This window comes from Megalops cyprinoides, chromosome 1, assembly GCF_013368585.1.
Source record: "Megalops cyprinoides isolate fMegCyp1 chromosome 1, fMegCyp1.pri, whole genome shotgun sequence".
NCBI classification, from domain to species: Eukaryota; Metazoa; Chordata; class Actinopteri; order Elopiformes; family Megalopidae; genus Megalops; species Megalops cyprinoides.
This window is the reverse complement of record NC_050583.1, coordinates 36,950,868-36,966,191: the sequence shown is the minus strand read 5'-3', so window position 1 is coordinate 36,966,191 and position 15,324 is coordinate 36,950,868. Positions and strand designations below refer to the sequence as shown.

At 39.5% G+C, this 15,324-nt stretch overlaps 1 protein-coding gene across 1 annotated transcript; it reads right to left on the bottom strand.

The window, feature by feature from the left end:
• Positions 1-4,592: 4,592 nt before the first annotated feature.
• Positions 4,593-14,284, bottom strand: LOC118784083 (zinc finger protein 107-like). The gene is made up of 6 exons (XM_036538116.1): positions 13,839-14,284; positions 12,287-12,488; positions 11,142-12,101; positions 8,083-8,154; positions 6,575-6,766; positions 4,593-5,869 (listed from the first exon to the last, which is right to left on the bottom strand). The coding sequence occupies exons 2-6, from the start codon at positions 12,474-12,476 to the stop codon at positions 4,869-4,871; spliced, it is 2,415 nt and encodes an 804-aa protein (XP_036394009.1). The 5' UTR covers positions 12,477-12,488; positions 13,839-14,284; the 3' UTR covers positions 4,593-4,868.
• Positions 14,285-15,324: the final 1,040 nt, after the last annotated feature.

Here is a 15,324-nt window from a genome sequence, read left to right as displayed (position 1 = left end):
TTCCTGGTTCGGCTGAGAACTTCCGGTGACGACAAAGTCGGTTTCATGCGCAGGCAGGCGAATGGCTTGTATTAGGCACAGATAATCTTGCCGGTAACTTATTTTTGTTTTCAGAACTATATATTGTTGAAGTGCCGCATGTGCATTTCAGAAATAACAGAGAACATATGACTACGTGAGCTTTTTTGAAAGAAAAGAAAAAAGTATTGAATCCTTATCAGTGTCGTTATACCTACGTAAATATTCATGGACTGCGAATCCAGAACTAACTGTGTCATTAACGACAGGTATCTTACAGAAGACAGGTTTTTCGTTGCCATTCGAGGGAGGATACGTTTTTGAGACCCCCTTGAGTGGGAGTGTTGTACTGTGACTATAACAAATCTATTTGCATCTATTTGGTTGTGTTGCTGACATTTCGCCAGTAAGATTCTAATATCTTTACAGTTTAAAAATGACTGGTTACTCACATGTATGCGTACATGTTTTCACTTTTTGTTTTTATTGTGATTATATCGCTATGTTAGAATTATAATTATTTTCTTATTCTCTTTTATTATTTTAGAAAGCTCTCATTCTCAAGGATCAAGGATATCTTTATATCTTCTCAACTAAACGACGGACATTTTATTCATATATTTTTAAACGTGGTCTGTAGGCTGAAACAGCATCACATGTGGAAGTCATTATGACTTTTACAAACATCTGAAGGGATCTATGTGTTTTCTCACCTTGACAACACATCTAAGATCAGGTTTCCCAGCTCTAGTTCGGATGCCAACTATTTCGTGAAAAGATCCTTGTTATTTGATACAGGATCAGTTACTAAGAGCAGAACGTGCTCACACCTGCAAATTATCAATGTCGCCCTACTGACTTGCAGTTGGGTTCAATGAATGCTCATGGGTGAATACAGGAGGGGCCAATGGTGAGAAGGGTGACTAAGTCCAGTGGATGTGCAATGTTGTGATGCTGCAGGAAACTTAAGATAAGGAAGGAAATGCAGAATGGTCCAAGTCTGGGTATGTATCTCAAGTCTCAAGTCAACTTTATTGTCAATTCTCCAATATGCACAGGACATACGAAGGATTGAAATTGCGTTTCTCTCAGGCCCACGGTGACAATACAACAGTTCGACATAACACAATGAAGACACTGAGAGACAAGAACAAGAATTGCTACAAATTACACATATTACACATATTTACAGCAAGGGCATTCAGGCACATTGTGGGTTTATAAATATGGAGAATAAATATAAAAAAATATAAATATAACTATAACTACGTATTCCACAGGAATACGATGTAGACTGTTTATATAAGTAAAGTGACTGTGCAAATCTGTGTGAGTGATGATTAATGTTGGGAGTAAGGATGGGTGGAGAATAGTCCAGGCTTCAGTATGGGGGGGGGGGTTCAAAGCTCAGTCCTGTGTTGGAGCAGATGGCTGAGGGAGGGAAGAGAGTTCAACTTCCTAACAGCCTGGTGGATGAAGCTGTCCCTCAACCTTGAGGTACGGGCCTGGAGGCTTCTGAATCTCCTCCCTGATGGGAGGGGGCTGAAGAGCGTGTGCGAAGGATGAGTGGGGTCGGCAGCAATGCTCTGTGCTTTACGCGCTAGGCGCGTGTCGTAGATGTCCAAGGGGGAGGGGAGTGAGGCACCAGAGATCTTTTCTGCTGCATCCACTATGCGCTGCAGGGTTCTCCTGTTGGCGGTGGTGCAGCTCCCAAACCACACAGTGATGCAGTTGGTAAGGATGCTCTCAATGGTGCCTCGGTAGAAGGAGCACATGATGGGAACTGGGGCTCTGGCTCTCCTCAGTTTGCGGAGGAAGTAGAGGCGTTGCTGAGCTTTCTTGGCCAGTGATGTGGTGTTGTTTGACCAGGAGAGGTCTTCTGTTATGTGCACACCCAGAAACTTGGTGCTACTCACCCTCTCCACAGCTGCACCATTGATGGTCAAAGGACGATGCTGGGTGTGCTCTCTCCTGAAATCGACGACCATCTCCTTTGTTTTCGTCACATTTATTGTATTGTGTAGATATATGAAACTGTAATTGCATTGTGTGTTTAAAGGACCATATATGATACTTAAATGTTTTCATGTAAGTATCTGACCTCAGGGTCTCTCTGGTTATAAGGACATTAGAAATATTGACAATCTCTTCATATGTGATGCAGAAAAGGTGCTATAAGTCGGCACAAGATGCCTAAGCAAACCTTGACCCACTGATTTGTGGCCAGAATTTCATCGTCTTACAGCAGTTTGAATATGGCCCCTCCTGCAAGCAGTGGACAACAAGGAACACCGCTATACCCTGGGCCCTCTTCCTGAGTTCCCCCTTAGAGGATATTTGCACGGTGGCCGTTTTTGCAACAGTTCTATATCAGAGGAAACCTCTACAATTAATATGTAAAAGTACATTTCAGAAGCCACTCTCCTGGTGCATGCGTTAATGTAGCAGCATCTTTGTTCACAGCATAGTTTCAGGAAAGAGGTACACAGATGTGGATGATCTGACAAATTAATTTAAAAGTGGGTTGGATTTGCAGTGTTAACAAACATAGATGAGTGCATTTCTGCCAAAATTTTTGACATGTTCAAATGTTGAAAAAACATGAAGCTTGGATTCCTGGGCAGCAACCCCACCATCCGCTCTATATAGTCTGAGCCTGTCTGTATGACAGAAATAAACTTTCATGCTTATGTATGTCATTCAGGAGTCACCCCACCTGGCCTTGAACCCGGTCTACAGGGTACCAAACATGCAACTTTGACCGTGACACCAAAGAGCCTGGCTTGTTGGTATGGCAGTCAGAGCACATACTCAACCGTAGTGACAGCAGTCTGTCACACTGCCCTCCCCTTCGGGAAGCGCGCCCATGTGCCAACCATACCAACGAGCCTGGATCTTTGGCGTAGTGGCCAAAGTCGCATGTTTGGTACCCCGAGACCCAGGTTTGAGGCTGGGTGGGGGGACTGCTCTCGCCCTTCGCTACACTGATCCTTAGAGACGCTGGTCAGTCTAACTCCAGTAACTGTGCCATTTACTCTGCTTTTGCGGTTGTTGGTTGTTGCTTTCATTACTATAATGAACAATAAATAAGGAGTGCTGATTTTGAAGACCCAGAACTTATTTCCATTTTTTCCCTCAACATATTAACATCTGTGCCTAGAAGGAGAGCACTTATATCAATCAACAAATTCAAATAACAAAAAAAGTAATGTCAAAACCACCTACTGGAGGTCATGAGTGTCTGTCCCTCTGCATGGTGATCACAGAACATAAAATATTGCCATGCACCACTATTTTAACCAACAAAAAACTATAGCCTAAACTTTCTAACTAAAGCTCCTGAAACAATGTAGGTTGATAATAATACTATCCATTAACAAGCAGGGCACATCAGTTATGCATGTGATCCTACTTCACACTGATTCCAAGTCCACCAAAAAATCCACCTTAATTACCCACAGCCCCACAACCAGCAATAGTCTCCATCAATGCCATATATCTCCCTTTCCCCAATCACCAATGTTCACCCTTTTCCTTCAAGCAATTGAGATGTCCTTGGTGGCTCTCATTTCTGGATCTAGCTAACTCCAAATGCAGAGGAAGTCAGGGGCAGAAGTAATGTTCTTTTTTACTGTTTCTCTCAGAATGTTTTACATGCCGATTTTAACCAGTTAAGAGTATACACGGTGTGCAAAGAGAGCTCCACGCTATGTAAAATGAGTCCCTTTGGGGGTACTGCACAGCAGTCTGCTGCCTGTTGCCTGATCATGTGTTGTCATTCCCTAGAGTTTAAACAGAATTAAATTGGCTGCAGTGTTAGTTCTGCACTACATTTATGCCTTGCTAAGACACCTAAAATCCTGAGATCCCAGGCTGTCACATCTCAAATTAAAAAAGAAACATTTGACAATGACCCTCATAAATATAACCAAAGCAGTCATTCTCTCAGGAATGAGGTGATCTATGTGCTAGCATACTTCAGAATATGTAAACAAAATAACTGGACCTTTGGTACAATTTATTTATCTAAAAGGACAGTTTTGTACAATGTTTTGGAGCAGCGTTTCCCAGCCTTATTTCCCTGAAGGAACACGGTGTTACTGTTTTTGTTTAAAGGTGTTTCTTATAAAGTTTGAGCTACTGATTTAATATTAATATGGGTTCATGTTCACTTGTCTCCTTTCAATTCTTAAAAAATATGTTGTCAGAATTGTGGTTATGCTTACATAAAAATATAACTGAGGGTTTTGATGTCCATAATTTGATCATAAATAAAGGGGCAGCTAGTTAACTTAAGCTTACCTGGTCATTATAAATTATAATTAATAAATTATTCTAGGGCCTAAACTAGTTCATTGAACAATTAAGTGGACTGTTAATCAATTAAGATGAATACTAACCACAAATAAACCGAATTTCACAAATTCTAACAAATTAAAAGCTCAGTTGGAATTAAAACTAACATACAAAGTGTAACCTTAGGATCTGAGTTGGGAAATGCTGGTTTAGAGTTTTTCTTTGAATCATTCAGAAACAATGCTCAAACAACCACTGTCAAAAGGAATGCATGATTACATACATCTCTAGGAAATAAACAGATGAACACAAACTGACCATCAAAATAATTTCCACAATAATACAATAGGAATAGGCTTTCTTGCACAAAACATACCAGGAAAAGTAATTTATGAACTAAATGTCAACAAATCAGTAACATCACACTACAGGGACAGCATTCTGTGACTGCCTGCTTTTAACATAACGATAATAAGGTCCCCTGTTCTCAAACTCTATAATGCATTAGTATTTTTAGTCTATGGACAAACATACTCCTATGCAACAAAACAACACTATGGTGTCTGACCAATGTGAATTTGCTGGTGTTTTTTGAGGTTACTTGAATGACTGAAGCTCTTTCCACACTGGCTGCAGGAGTATGGTCTCTCCCCTGTGTGATATCGCTGATGTATTTTCAGATATCCTGACTGACTGAAACCCTTTCCACACACTGCGCAACGGTACGGTTTCTCTCCTGTGTGAACTCTCTTGTGCTTCTTGAAGTCACCTGCATGACTGAAGCGTCTCCCACACTGCATGCAGCAGTAAGGTTTTTCACCTGTGTGACATCGCTGATGTATTCTCAGATTCCCTACACCACTGAAGGTCTTCCCGCCCAGGATACAGTGGTCATCATTACTGTGATATTGCTTATGTTTTCTACTATCCAACAGTGATCTAATATTTTTTTCAAATGTAAATCTTTCCTCAAACATGTTATGATCTGAATTAATGTACACAAGTCCATATGACTCTGTGTTAACTTGATGAGGGTCCTGAGAGAGCTCAGTCTGTACTATATTTATACCTGATTCTGCATCATAAAAATGGTTTTGGGCTGTGTGCTCCTGGGATGTGCTATATTCCAGTGGATCTGGTTCAACTTTAATTTCATCAGAAGTTAGAATGGGCAGGACTTCAGTTTTGGAAGAATTTGGAGAGAGTGTGTTGGAAATATTCACAGCGTGAATTGAGTCCATTTCAGTGTTACTGATCACCGGGTGAGATGTGAACATTGACAGAGCTGCATCAGTCTTTGGAGAAACACCCCCAGTTCCCAGTGTGCTGTGTCCTGATACCAGCACATCGCAGTCAATCTCTGACTCTGCCGGGTGATCCGATTCCAGGCCACTGCGATCCTCGCCTCCCTCTCTGGTTGTGTGTTCCTCAGTGAGCTCCTGTTTCTCTTCAGTCAGCGTGAGCTCTGTCTCCTGCTGCAGACTGCAGCTCCACTCCTGCTGCTGTTTGAGAGCCTTTACACCAGAGACAAGGAGAGCAGCAGGCTGCTCAGCTGCTGGAGAAAGAATGAAGAATAAGGCAACAACAGATCTTAAACAATTAACATTAAGAATTTCTCCATTAAGCACCAAATATAAAAGCAAAGAATCCTCACTGTACCAGATACACTGTGGGTAAGTTAAACTAAGAACAGCAGCATAAGTACTGTACCTTTGTACCGCTATAATGAACAATGGAAGAATAACACCTTTAATCATGCCAAGAAAAAAAAAAATGAATCATACATTACGTTCATGTATGCTACTTTAATATATTTGCACATGAGCAATTCTGACTTCTGGTTACCTTCCTGGCCATTAGTGGAGTGGTCTTTTCCTGCGCTGTGAACTGCATGATTTCCTGTGCTCAATAGCATGAATTCTGCTAAATATGCATGCAGATGGTACACTGGCAATACTTCCATTTAAGGCTATCAAATTCTCCTGGATAAATAAATCTTAATATGAGATGAGTAAAATTGTAGGTTTTATAAGGTAACATGACATTTTCAAGCTGATAGTGTTGATAGCCTACTCAGTGTCTACTATCAGTGCTGTATCTTCACCCTTTGTCTTAGTGAGGATTGTACTGATTTCAAAATGTTTCTGAAAGGAAGATGGCTTGATACAAATCAAAGACAAAACAGATCTGGATTCCAGGCCACACATTATAAATAATTACTTCAGACCTGCCTCTCTGCTCTACAGCCTCTCAGACTTACCTGTGTTTACTCTCGTCACCTTGTCTTGCAGCTCCTGCAGCCTCCGTCTGAGTCTCTCATTCTCTCTCTGTGTTCGAGCAGTTTTCTCCTGGTACTCTGATACTGTCTCTCTCACCACCTCCAAAACCTCCTGCACAGCCACCGTGAGGAGCTTAGACACACGGGCATTCAAACGCTCTATTTTAGACATTCCTTGAACACAGATAAGAAAAATCATGTCACAGATTATGTACAATCGTGTTAGTTTAATACCAATTAATAACAAAGTATTAATGCATTGACAACACAGAAGAGGCCCTTTTAACCAACTAATTCATATCCTCACTACTTTCAAACATGCATCATTGACAGATGACAGATCCAAGTTATTCCACCTTAGATGTTTCACCTTGATTACCTTTACCAAAAATACCATTCATACTTGAGCAGTTTTCCTGATGTTCCCAAAGTACTGCACTGATTTCCTACACACTTCTGTAAGTGTAGGCATGTAGGAATAGCAGCTAGCTATGCCCCGTTGTGCAGACTGTACAAGTCACCGTATCTTGTCACACCAGGACGAAACATACAAGTCGGGTAAGTCGAAACGAATATATAGAGAAAGCTGGTTGAAGTCAGTTAATTATTACAGAATTGTAAAATTAAGTAATTTATCTGAATCTTCTTGCCACTTGATCTTCCACTTTCACGCCATTGGTATGTAGCTAGCAAAGAACACATACAGAATCTATCGTCATCTAGCCCACGCTACCTATAAAGCTGGATATTTACTGTAATTTAGCAGTCCACGCATGCAAACCCACCAAGGCATCAATCCCATGGCCTTTTACATTACAACCATTGTCATTAAGCAGACGCTCTTACCCAGAGCGACTTAGATAGGTTACAGTTTTTTTTCATTTATACAGTCAGACATTGGTACCGACAGCTGGATATCGGCTGCAAGTCCTGCTCCTTCCCACTACGCCACACTGATACGTTATCGTTAAGGTAACTAGCTCACGTTAAACATCCTGTTCCATAATCGCAAGACCACGTCACACCTTTCCACTGAATTTAACAATTACGAACTGAGGAACGGACTGTGGAATACATTTAGAAAAAGTGAAACTACTTAATACGTGAACACATACAGAGACTTGAGTGAACAGATAAATGACTGCAGGGTCTCCGTTATTTTTGCTAACGATACCTAGCGCTTTTACTGTATTTTCATTGCATGCCTACTCTCAGACGGCAATCCATTCAGCCGCTGCTAGATACATAGTCACGTTAGATTTTTCTGAGGGACTAAATAAATAACGATCGCAAAAGCAGAACAGTGCAGTCCACATTTTGTCATCCTTAATGTCTGAAAGCAGACATTCACTGTAGCGCTAGCTAGCTAATCTCTTCATTGTGTAAAGCTGAGTGTAGCAATGTAATTAAATATTAAGTTATCGTTAATTATAAAAGAAACAATTCGTACGGCAGAGGTGTAACATCTGATTAACATTTTGAGAACTTACCCAAGTATGTTTGCAGATAGCAATCTTCTCTTCTACTCTTTTGTTTTGCAGGGCTTTTCCGCATTTCGCAAAGGATGGTGGGTAGCAAATTCACGCGATAGCATTAACAAGCAACTGGAAGAGCGCTGCCCTATCAGTCGCAATAGAAGTAGGTAGTCGCATCTAGGCTGTCTGTGTTCCATAGCAAAGATGCGAGATAAGTATTCCCACCTGTTCTTTAAGAAATACTATTTGTCTTGTGTCATGTCATGACGTTAACACGGCATTTCTTGACATACCGTTAAAAATAGTAATCTAGAAATTTGGATAAATTGTGGTTAGGTGTTCCATTCTCAATCAAAAAAGAATGACCACGTATTGTATAGGCACCCAGCTATGAAATTCATATGTGGACTTAGGCTCTGGAGGTCAAATATGTAGGGTATAACACCCTGCCCTGTATATCCAAAATGCATTTCTTATTTATCTGTGTTCTGTTGTTCATTCCCATTAATTTAAATTGTTTAAAAGGTGCATATGTTCACATTTTCACAAAATATTAGTAACATCCTTGAGTGATTTCATTTCTATTCTTTATAGGATATCCTAAAGTTCTAAGAAACTGTCAAAAATACTCATTTACTTTTTCCATTACAGTACTGTTTATAAGTTCCACAATTAGATGTAAAGGAATCTAGAAATTTGGATAAATTGTGGTGCAGTGTAACAGAGCTGGCCAATGCTCTGCACATAAATTAGCAGGAGTATAAACTTAAAACAATAATTTATTTAAAAACACACAACCACAAGAGAACCAGTCTACTACCTCCAGCACACAAAATGGCTTCCAGCAATCTGAACCTGGTCACACACCTGTAAATAACAAGCCTTAATTAGTGCAGGTGTGACCAGTTAACTGGCTCTCAGACAAAGACAAATTAACAAAACAATTAAACAATCATTAAAGACAAACATGTAACCTGTTTCAGTTGTAATTGATTGAATAAAGCGCTTATTTTATGAGATGGAAAGTAGACAATGAGGATCCTCAATTTAACCAATTAAACAATTAACATTGAACATTTAACCTGTTGGGGGTGAGGTGAAGGGCTACACCTTCACAAGGAGGTGTTCCATTATCAATCAAAAAAGAGTAATCATGTACTGTATGGTCACCCAGCTCTGAAATTCTCGACTTAGGCTCTGGAGATCACATATGTAAGGTTAAATATACTATTTTCATGCAGACACTGAACATTGAGATATCTGTATTTCTTTCAGTGGGACTGTTTCTAAGGTTGACAGCGTAAAGCTTGCTTGTTGTTGTGGGTATGGTGAACGGAACCAACAGCTATGCCTTTAATGTGTAGCTATTCTCCATAGTAGCCACCTGTTCAGACCCAGAAGAACCTCCAAAGTGTGCTGCTATAGTGCTCTCGAAATTATACATTTTTGTTCCTGCTTAATCAGGGGTATGAATACATATGGTGGGCTTTGTATGTCTTTTTTATAGTGCGGTACCAAAAATTGGACACAGTGTTCCAAATGTGGATGAAGGCATTATATAACACTACTGTAATTTCCTTTGATTTATATTCAACAACCAGCTATACATGCCAGCATCCTGTTTGCCTTTTTGTCAACTGTATTGACTCTATATCCAAATATGCTTACATTAACTTTTATACTCCAGTCTTTTTCACTTGTGCACATTTATTTAATTCATCTAATGAAATAATCCTTCCTCAAACTGTTTTTTTTTTTCAAGCTTACATTTAAGTTCTCAGCAATTATTTTAGTAACTTCCAAACTGTATTTACCTTCATACAGCATGTCAGGTATTTGTGAATCACACTTATTAATTCTTCATGTACATGTCCAAAGAGTGCACCTTTTTTCTGACTTGATGAACTAGGCCTCTAATCCCACTCAGCTGATAATTCTCCTGGCAAATGCTGATCAATGAGAAATTCCAGAAATTAAACTGAGAAAATGTTTTTTATTCAACAATATTAATCTGCGATGCTGTCATACTCTGATACATGTATTGGTATGTACATTAAACACTGTATAGTGTGACATATTTTTAGGGGAGACAGCTGTCACTGTATTGTAATTTATTTATTTAAGTCCAACTCAAGCATTGAGACTTCACATTTAAGTCTGAACATAAATTACAGCTTGTAGTTTTCTTGTCAAAAGAAACAACAATTAAAAAAACAAGAACTACATAAAAACTGTTTTCATTAAAGTGATGGATTAACATGAAGTTATCGAAAATATTTCTACAGCAGATAACAGGGAAACATTAACTGCAAACACAGAATGAATAAATATTATTTATACGTTTCACAAAATAAACTATTTATAAACAACCTTATCATACCACAGATACAGCATTGTCTGCCTGATTTCTCAATGCTGGTTCCATTTAAAGTTGCTGTAGCATCTTTTCCATCAATTTGCTGAACATTTGTTTGGTGGATAAACAAAAAATTATGTAAGCAGAAAAGAATGACTTTCCATCCAAGGCAGGTATCTATATCATGGTGTCATTTTATTTCAACATATTCTAATTTGTCTCCAAAATAACCAAAATTCCAAAAAATTCAGTTAAATGAACTGAAGCACATCTAGAAAAGTGACTTCTTCTAGAAACCAATAATTTGTTTTTTTGACCATTTACATACAAATGTTAAAATCCATTCACAAAAAAGCAAATAAATGATTGAAGTATGAGTTTTCTTTTGTGGGCGTGTATTTTTTGCAGTCTTGAAAATACGTAATTTAATTAGCACTACAAAATTCTATGTGAACACAGCTATATATAGCATTACCCTTTAGGGGTCATGTGCCTCATGTGACTCTACGATCACTTGCATGAGAAAATCATGTAACTTTTTATTTTACTTACGCTGATTTACTTACGCTGACATACATCAGCTCATTTTTTTACTTACAAATTCTAGGATGTTAAATTTTTTAGTGGAAAAGAAGCTACAGACAAAACCATTAGTAACTTTCATTCTTGACAGGTATGTCTTCTTCTCCTCCACCGAATGAAGACTAAGGTATCTGGCCAATGTGAATTCTCTCATGCTTTTTAAGGTGACTTGACTGACAGAAGCTTTTCCCACACTGATAGCAGCAGTATGGTCTCTCCCCTGTGTGATATCGCTGATGTATTTTCAGATATCCTGATTGACTGAAACCCTTTCCACACACAGGACAATGATATGGTTTCTCTCCTGTGTGAACTCTCTTGTGTTTTTTGAAGTCACCTGCATGACTGAAGCATCTCCCACACTGTATGCAGGAATAAGGTTTTTCACAAGCGTGACATCGCTGACGTATTCTGTGAATTCCCGACCGACCAAACATCTTTCCACACCGGATGCAACAGCCTTGTTCTTCATTTTGGTGACATTGCTTGTATTTGTTTCTATCCGATGCAGTCCTCATACTTTTCTCAAAACTGATAGAATCTGAGTGAATGCAAACCAGTCCATGAGAACTCGTATTAACTTTTGGAGGCCCGGGAGTAAGTTCATTCTTGGCTGTAATACTATGTGAGTCACAATCATATAATGGGTGTTGGTTACTGTGTTGATGTACTGAGGTATATTCTTGTGTTTCTGCCTCCATTTTAATTTCATCAGACGTCAGACATGGTTGAATGTCCAAATTGGTAGTGCTTAGAGATAGCATGTTTGAAATATTGACAGAATCATGATCAGTGTCACTTTTGAGAGGTTGAGGTGTGAAAACTGAGAGATCAGTCTCAGAAATCTCAGTGATAACTTCAGATTCCGGTGTGTTCAACATCAGTTTATCACAGTCAATCTCTGACTCTGCCGGGTGATCCGATTCCAGGCCCCTGCGATCCTCGCCTCCCTCTCTGGTTGTGTGTTCCTCAGTGAGCTCCCGTTTCTCTTCAGTCAGCGTGAGCTCTGTCTCCTGCTGCAGACTGCAGCTCCACTCCTGCTGCTCTGTGGGAATCTTCATAGCAGGGACATGGGGAGCAACAGGCTGCTCAGCTGCTGGAGAGAGAACACGACAAGTCTAATAATATTCTTTGCCATCAGCTCTGAATAGTAATTCAATTCATACAAGCATACAAAAACTAACACTGTGTGTTCCATATCAATGTTGCAAATCTCAATCATTTCCTGATCACACAAGTACTTAAGACCTGCCTCTCTGCTCTACAGCCTCTCAGACTTACCTGTGTTTACTCTCGTCACCTTGTCTTGCAGCTCCTGCAGCCTCCGTCTGAGTCTCTCATTCTCTCTCTGTGTTCGAGCAGTTTTCTCCTGGTACTCTGATACCGTCTCTCTCACCACCTCCAAAACCTCCTGCACAGCCACTGTGAGGAGCTTTGACACACGGGCATTCAAACGGTCTACTTTAGACATCCTCTAAAATTTCTGTAAAACATGAAAAATATGTTGAGAATTGGGTATTTTGGAAAACATTAAAGCATATTATGGAATTCTTCAATTATTGTGAAGTAGGTTGTAACAATTACCACTGCAAAAGAAGCACTTATGCCATGATGATTTATTGATACACTATTAGAATATAATATAAACGTCACATATTTATAATTGCAACTTGTATTCAATGAGTTCTTAAAGCACATGGATGGTAGTGCTTCTTGCTTCTTGCGGTCTTGTACATGATATATGAAAATCTAAATGACTGCATGTATACTCAAGAGTTCAAACCTCTTCAATATTTGTCTAATAATGATAAGCAAAATATAGATGATCTCCCCCCCCCCCCCAACAGATGCAGCACACTGTAAGTATCTCAAGTATGTTTATCAAAGCAAACTTTCACAAATGTCTCAGCATTTTAAAAAGCTACAGTAAAATGTCAAGGTAGAACAGGTGCTGTTTCTTTGCCTCCACAAAAGTTATTAGTTGTGTTGCAATATTAACCAAGTTAGAACCCTAAAAGTTTAATGTCTATCCTTTCTACGGTCCACATTTTCTCTTCTCACCAGAGGTCTGTAAATCTCTCAAACGTCTGTGCATGTTTGTTCTGTGAAAGTCTGCCGTTTTAGCTCTATACATAAAAGTAATGAATTGATATAACACTAGCAGAATAGCCAAATACATGAGTAGAACAGAAATGTTGACCTGTGTCAATTCAGGCCATTGCCTCAATAGAGATGACACAAATGAGACAACAAGTTCATTATTATAAATGTCTTTATTTGTTTATTTGTTTTGAGAGGGGTAGTGCAACAGTGTGCAACAAATGACTGCGATTTGTTTTTGGACTTGCTTTAAAAAGATATTGTTTTGCCTGCAAAAATGTAAAGAAACATACAGTCCAAGTCAGGTACAGATTATGCAAGTTTCTTTACATTTGCTGAGCAGTTCGAATCTGTCAGTTATTCTAAATTCCCCTCTTCGATTACAATATGATCGTCGTGACAATACGCATCCAACATGATATACATTACATAACATTTATTCATTTGGCAGACGCTTTTATCCAAAGCGACAAGTGAGACAAAGTACAACACAAGCAGAAGTCATACAAGGAGTCACAATATTAGAAGTGCTGCATGACCAAGTTTCAATAGTTGACCAGACATACAGTGGAAATTTTTTGTCAGTGTCATTTTTGTGTGTGATCTAGGGATCTAACCTCCATCACACACATCCTTCAGAGCCAATAATTTCAAGGAAACATTTAAGTGTTAGTGCAGTTAAATCGGACCAGACTTTCATTTCATATAACATCAAGTAAAACTAAAATCTTACCCCCAGTCAAAACAATAAATCAACGTAAATCTTCTCTGACGTATGAGCACTGCGTTCACTAAGGTAATCATCCCAACGTTGCAGATATATCCGCCATGTTTGTTTACAAAGGTTTCTGCTCTTTCGAGGTGATTGTCCAAGGCAATACTGACTGTGACTGTGAAGCTTCAATCTTAATTAATTTTCTGTCCAAGGTTATCGGCTATAAGTCCTTTGAGAGTGTGAATGAAAGACATCAACGACTGCGACCAAAGCGAGATACTAAGCTAGACAGCGCACAGTTGAGTAACGTTATTTTAAATGGTTTGTTGCAAGTGAAATGTCATCAACACATACTAATAAAAATACGTGCCTTTTAAGCAATAACGAACCTTACTCTCACTGATACACCGCAAAACGATAGTACAGATCGCGTCACAAGTTAGCTGCTGTTCCTTTTGATTTATTTACGGAAGTTGGTCCATACGTATTCATTTACATAAAGAGGTTTTGGATCTTTGGCGGCAAGTAGGGTGATAAATAGACTACCTTGTTTGACGGCACTGCCACCTGCAGTACTGGAGTATACATGGGTTTTTAAATACCCGAATAACTGATACATATAGCCAGAGGTGGAAAACCCCGGCTTCAGAAAGTAAAAGTCCTGCCACGTATTTGTTCCACCCATGCACTACATCAGCTGAATTTAATTAGCACAACTCTTCAGCCAGGTAGAGGAGCTAATTAGTGAAATCACCTTGTTTAGTGAATGGCTAGAACAAATACATGGCAGGACTTTTACTTTCTGAAGCCGGGGTTTTCCACCTCTGCATATAGCCTATATACTGTATATAATCCTCCAATACACTTGTATGCAGCCATTGACAATTTTTCACACTACAGGTCCACCAGTTACCCACAGTGGAATGAACACAGATTGGAGGATAAGCGCATTCCCACTGATGTCATCCAAATGACTGGCAAACACCTCATGATCCACAATTGAGAGAGGAGCGGACCCTGGCTAATCAACCATATATTTACATTTATTAATTTGGCAGAGGATTTATACACAGTGGCATACGAAACGTGCATTCAATAACGCTAGGCATGTAGCCATACAGATTCTAAATCATTTGCAGTGGTGCTCTGCTGCAGAACGTTTTAGTCCATTAGTCTCTTTTTTGCCTGCTCAGACCACATAGAAAACAGCTGACGTCTGTATGGTTGAAAACCTTTATCTTAAGGTTTTGCTATGTGGATGTAATTCCCATTAGGGTTACCCTTTACATATCATGACATAAAACTTGTATCACAGTTTTCAGAAGCACATTCGGAGTGCACTGTGTTTGGTTCCGGTGTAAAATGTTCTTTCTCTTTTGCACAATCCGATTCCAGTCCACTGCGATCCTCGTCTCTCTCTCTCTGGTTGTGTGTTCCTCAGTGAGCTCCTGTTTCTCTTCAGCCAGTGTGAGCTCTGTGTCCTGCTGCAGACTGCAGCTCCACT

Coding starts and splice junctions, on each gene's coding strand:
- LOC118784083 (XM_036538116.1), bottom strand. CDS start 12,476: ATGTCTAAAGTAGACCGTTTGAATGCCCGTGTGTCAAAGCTCCTCACA. Junction 6,767..8,082: donor CTATCTGCAAACATACTTGG/GTAAGTTCTCAA, acceptor TCTGTGTTCAAG/GAATGTCTAAAATAGAGCGT. Junction 5,870..6,574: donor GGTGACGAGAGTAAACACAG/GTAAGTCTGAGA, acceptor TTCTTTCTCCAG/CAGCTGAGCAGCCTGCTGCT.